The 5828-nt window shown below is 45.8% G+C and overlaps 1 protein-coding gene across 2 annotated transcripts; it reads left to right on the top strand.

The window, feature by feature from the left end:
- Nucleotides 1-951: 951 nt before the first annotated feature.
- On the top strand, nt 952-2965 carry LOC109780291 (uncharacterized). Of its 2 annotated transcripts, XR_012189825.1 has the most exons (3): nt 952-1610; nt 1729-2219; nt 2808-2965. XR_012189825.1 is itself a non-coding variant. In XM_020338881.3 (2 exons), coding segments are annotated over exons 1-2 (1224 nt in total). In that variant the 5' UTR covers nt 952-997; the 3' UTR covers nt 2810-2965. The 2 variants fall into 2 exon arrangements, 1 of the variants encoding a protein (XP_020194470.1); XM_020338881.3 differs by having other exon boundaries at nt 952-2219.
- The last annotated feature ends 2863 nt before the right edge of the window (nt 2966-5828 follow it).

Below are 5828 nucleotides of genomic sequence, written 5' to 3'. Positions count from 1 at the left end.
CTGTATTTGGGATGTGTTGGACAGCCCAAATGTTCATACCGAGAGTGAGAATATGATTCTAGTCAGGCTGGCTAAGCTAGCCACCTCAAACATTATACATGCAGTGCCAAACTTAAAGTAGAAAGTACAGCGAAAAATCCTTCTTTTTAATTAATGTTCAACATTTTTATAATATACGTTGAACAAATTTTAAAATATAGTGAAATTTTTGTAAAAAAAGTACTGAACAAATTTAAAATACTAAAATGGACATTTCATAGTATATGTTGAACAATTTCTTAATGTATGATGAGCAAAATTTAAATACACAATGAACATTTCCTAATATACGTTGAACAATTTATAATATATGATGAATGTTTTTGTAATACACGATGAACATTTTTATAGTGCAAGGTGAACTATTTCATAATATATGATGAACATTTTTTTAATACGATGAAGATTTTTGTAACACACGGGTGAAAAAACACCCACATGAATCTTCGTGTAAGATCAGTGATATAGGACTTAAATATGCAATACTTATGGCATATCTAGATGTGTTTTAGCAAAACTGTTTTACATAATGCTCAATAATAAGAAGAAGAACAGAAACATAAAATGAAAAAGGAAACATAAAAGAAAGGGACCAAAATAGAAAAATAAGAAAACCAAAACAAAATAATTGAAAACCGACAAAACAATGAAAAACTGGAAGCAAAAAACCATAGAAAAAAACCAAAAAAAAAGGCCGCAATAAACCAGCAAACAGTAGCGAACCAAATCTATACATGGGCCGGCCCAAGTGGCGACTTGCTTCAGCGAAGGCTCGTCCTTTTGACGCTTCTGGGCGTCAAATAGGATCTGCCTGGTTGGAGGGGTCTCGCTGTAGGTGCCCCAAGCCTCCAAGACTAAGCTGGCCAAACGGGCCGGGCCTGGCATGTCGGCCCGCAAGCATACTCTCAAATTGTGCTCCTCTCAAATTCTCAATCCCCAAACCAGATCGAGAACGGAGATGGAAGGGAAGAGAGCGCCGGCGGCCGCCGCAGCAGCCATCTCGGCCGTGCTCGACGACGACGACCTCCTCGGTGAGATCCTCCTCCGCCTCGCCTTCCCCACCAGCCTCGTCCGCGCCGCGCTCGTCTGCAAGCGCTGGCTCCTCCACGCCGCCGCGCCCGCCTTCCTCCGCCGCTTCCGCGGCCTCCACCAGCCCAGCCTTCTCGGCTTCTACGTCGTCAGCACAGCCATCCACCCCCCTCGGTTCGTGGCGCTCCCCCAGCCCCCTGAGCTCGCCGACGTCGTCCGCCGCGGTAGCTTCGATCTGGATTCCTTGGGCCCCGACAGGTTCGACCTGGATTGCTGGAACGGCCTCCTCCTCCTCTCAACCTTCGAGATGTACCCGGACCGCACCATGAACCCAACAAGGGTGCGTTGTCCCCTCTACCCTGCGAGGGACACGGCCATCCTCCCAACAGTCCCCATTACCAGCATCCATCACGACGGCTTCACATACCACGATCGTGAGATCCTCGTCAGTGGGAGCGGCGGCCAGTGTCTGTCCTACTTCTGTTTGGCAATAATGGATAAAGAGCAGCAGACGGTTGTGGATGTGTACGCACTACAACAAGGTACCTGGACCATCTACTCTTCCTCTGTAACTGAAATCCCTAGAATTGGACTGCTCTTGCCTTCTACTTTGATTGGTGACACTAATAAAATCTACAATGTGGCCTTTGTGAACAACAGTTATAAGTTGATCCTGCTAGACCTTGTGTCCGCATCTTTGTCATTAGTGAACTTTCCGGAAGAGGTTAAGGGCTTGAGCTTCGAGCTGTCACTCACGGATGATTCTCAGCTTCATCTGATCCATGTAAAAGGGTCTCAGCTTCGCATCTGGCTCCACAGAATGGATAGCAATGGCGTCTCCAACTGGTTGCTTGAGCGTACCATTTGTTTGCGTGAGATATGTGCTAACTATAGGATACCAACTTGCATGTTCAAGGATGGGAGTGATTCAGCATTTACCAGGATGCATGCGGTTGGGGTGAATGCCGAGTTTGTTTTCTTGGAGATGGAAGATGTCCTCTACCTGTTTGATATTAAGAGCAAGGCGGCAAAGCAGGTTTACAAGATGACGCCAGAGGATAACATTTTGAATAGTGTCATTCCTTTCATGATGGTTTGGCCTCCTAAATTCCCTGCGATGAAGGAGATGCAAGATCCAACAGAATTACCCTGTACGGTTTGCCTCCTATCAATCTTCCTAGTACCGTCATCTATTTTCCAATGTCCATTATGCTGATATTTTATCTCCTTTGCGATTTTTATCTTGTGCATATGCCTAATTCTGGTTCAAGTTTCTAATGCAAATCAACATACAAGTACAATCCCTTAGTGGCGAAATGCACTTGCTTTTTTACGCTCCCTTGTGTGGTAATAATGGTTGCAATGTTAACTAAGATATAAGGATAATAATTCATGTTCATTTCATATTTGGATATTATATTTTTGTTAGCTGCTATTGTGCAGATTTACATTTTCAAAAAATTCTATCTTTTATGTTCTAATAACTCTATATAAACACTTGGCTACAACCCCATAACTTGAGCTTTAGATCTATTCTTTTTTTGAGTTGGATTCTTGATTCTTCAGCACAAGGTGGTTTATCCTCCTCAAGTTTCAGGGTTGTTAATTATTATTATGTACATCAGGATTGCCAGCTGTTGTCTTTGATTTGAAAATTTGAATGCTTGTGTAACTTTATTGTCTAGAAAGGACAGAGTTCATAGCACAATCTAATTATTTTTTCTACTTGGTGGGAATAGGAACCGATTGTTAGAAGTGGATATACAAATCTGATAAAGGAAGACAACACAACTGCAGACTTTTCTTGTATTCTTTTTGAAATTCTGGCACTCCCAAGTTCTGCAGAAATATCACTGAAAGTTGTTTGCTGAACCAAGATAATTGCTTCAATTTCATCTATATTTTATCAGGTAACTGAAATCAATGGTATCAAACGCCATAACCAGTGGAGGGCTGGAGGCAGCAGATAATGCAGACATGGGTCTGTCCACTGATTACGAGTCGAGGGACTAGTCGACAGACTAGTCTACGAGTCGCAACTTGAGTGTCGACTACAAATCTCGTGTAGACTACTTGGTCTAGTCGAGCAGTCGACAGACTAGTCGTAGACTAGTCTGGACTAGTCGAGCTATTTGAGTCGAGCGACTCAAAATTTTGAGGGGATAAGTCCCCCAGCCTGGCCGGAGCTCGTGCTCGGGCGGCAGCCATGGCCGTGACATTTAGGCGTGCGCGGCCCTGAGACGAGAGAGAAGGAAGAGAGATAGAGGAGAGGAGAGGAGAGGAGGAGGCATGGAGGTGGTCGGCGGCAGCGGCCGGGGCCGGCTGGAGGCGCGGGTCGTGCACGCGTGCTCCCGTGTGTGATGGTGCTGGCGGCGGCAATGGGATTGATCGGGAGCTAGGGTTCCAGTGACGGGAGCTAAGTAGGCTGGCCACTTGGGCCCAAATGGGCCAGCTGGGGGGTGTTGTGTGGTGCTGGGCTGGGCCTGGCGAGGGTTGCCTAACACTTCTGGTTTTATTGCATACTGTACTGTTTATATATACTATATACTACTACTAGTTATTAACAATAGTTGAGTACTACAGTACCATGTCGACTAGTCCAGCACTAGTCTAGACTAGTCACGATTAGTCTATGAGTCTCAACCTCGGAACGACTCGTCGACACGTAAACCTTGGGTCTGTCATAGTACCAGCAGATCCGCAGCGTTCCATACTACCAGTTTTGCACATTGTTGTAAAGGTGCTACCAACTTACCATGTCGACTTATGCAACTGTTAGGCATTACATGCCTGATTTTGCATGTACGGATGATGCTTCTGCTAGACCAGTGCAACTCTTCTATATGTATGGTACTTTCTACTGCCTACTAGATGTGGGTATGTGACCAGTGCTCCCAAGGTCTAGCGTGAGGTTTTTAGGTGACGTGTTTATTGCAGTTTAGCTCAAACTTGAGTTGAATACCAGGGAGCACACTAATTTTACACTCGATCCGAGCGGGCCCTAGTGTGCTGGTCTAAATTATCAGTTCCGGATTGATATTTGCCATTCCAGATTTCATGGTTTCTGTGTTTCTGTATTGTGTGCAAATTTGATTGTTTGGGATGCTGCCATGTTGTTGATGCTTATTATGTTTGCTCTCTAGTAATGTGTACACTCAGATGGCCTGGAGGTGTGTTTCTCTGCAAATGATGAGGTAGCTATGTATGACATGGTTTTGTTTCTGTAAAGTGATGAGTATCTGAAGTGCTTAAGTATGGATGAATATCTGGTGTGCTCCAGTTTGATCCATGAATTGTTCTGCACCTTCTACTTACATTTATGGTGTAACGTTTGAGCAAAACACAATCTTATGTGACGGCCGTAACAACTGGTACATGAACCATCTGCCTACTTTATCAGCAAATTTCAACCAATCTTGTTGCCGTCGAATCAGGTAATCCCTCCATACTCCCTTCTCCAATTCTTCGTGCCCGGGCTCTGAAGCCCAAGCGTGTCTCGGCCTCTGCAACTCCAATACTTAGAAGAAAGACACGATAAATAGATTGGTGTGAAAATTTCACTTTTGACGAATTTGAAACCAATCCTGGAGTAGTTAGAAAGATTGAACGGACTATGTACGGATCAGAAGCCAGGCCTGAACCGTTCCTCAAATAAAAGAAAAACAAATAGCCCTGAACCAAGTAAACGTAAAACGCTAAACCCTTGCGTTTCTTACCCAAAATCCGTGAATCAATTGCCAATCTCCCAATAATCATCAAGCTAGATTCGAGATGGGAGGAGAGGGGGTACCGGCGCCGGCCATCTCGGCCGTGCTTCATGACGACGATCTCCTCGGCGAGATCCTCATACATGCCGCCTTCCCCACCAGCCTCGTCCGCACCGCGCTGCCTCTGTCTGACCTCCGCGCCTGGTTTCTACATCAAAACTACCGTCAACACCCCACCTCCGTGCCTGGTTTCTACATCAAAACTACCGTCAACACCCCGCGGTTTGTATCGTTTCCAACCCCCGCGCGCTGAGCTCGCCGATGTCGTTCGCCATGCTAGCTTTGATTTGGAAAGTTTGGGGTGCGACATGCTCTATGTTGAATGCTTTGATGGCCTCCTCCTCATCACCTCTGGCGTGTACCATGGGAGTGGCAGACAGGCCAGAAGGGTACGCTGCCGCTTGTACCCCGTGAGAGATATGGCTATCCTCCCACCAGTTCCGGACACCATCCATAACGGTTTCACATACTACCACCGTGAGATCCACCTCAGTCACAGCAGCGATGGCCTGTCCTGCTTCTATTTGACAATAGAGCATAAAGATCAGCAGTCCATTTTGGATGTCTATGTGCTACAGGATGGTCTCTGGGCCATCTACTCTTCGGCTGTAACTAAAACCTTTTGAATCGGACTGCTATTGAGTAGCTTGATTGTGGATGAAAGGATCTGTAATCTGACCCATGTGAATGGCATTTATAAGTTAGTCTTGCTAGATCTTGCGTCGTCACTGTTAGAGTATACGCGTATGGTGTATGTATTGTGTATACAGCGCGACTTGAGTCAGCGCTAGAGTGTGTGTAGTGGGCACGATGTAGCCCACTATCGGCCTTAGGTAGTGGCACACGATCAGCCTGTAAGCTGTATATAGCCTCAGCCGCAGTGCTAATCCAAAGTGTGTTGAATCCTACAATCCCTCTCCCTCCTTCATGGTATCAGATACCCCCGATCGGCTCAACCCCTTTGCTCCGATCGACGATCCTACTTCCGCTGCT

The sequence above is a fragment of the Aegilops tauschii genome, chromosome 7 (genome assembly GCF_002575655.3).
Source record: "Aegilops tauschii subsp. strangulata cultivar AL8/78 chromosome 7, Aet v6.0, whole genome shotgun sequence".
NCBI lineage: Eukaryota > Viridiplantae > Streptophyta > Magnoliopsida > Poales > Poaceae > Aegilops > Aegilops tauschii.
The sequence above is the reverse complement of the archived record's forward strand: the minus strand, read 5'-3'. Positions and strand labels throughout refer to the sequence as shown.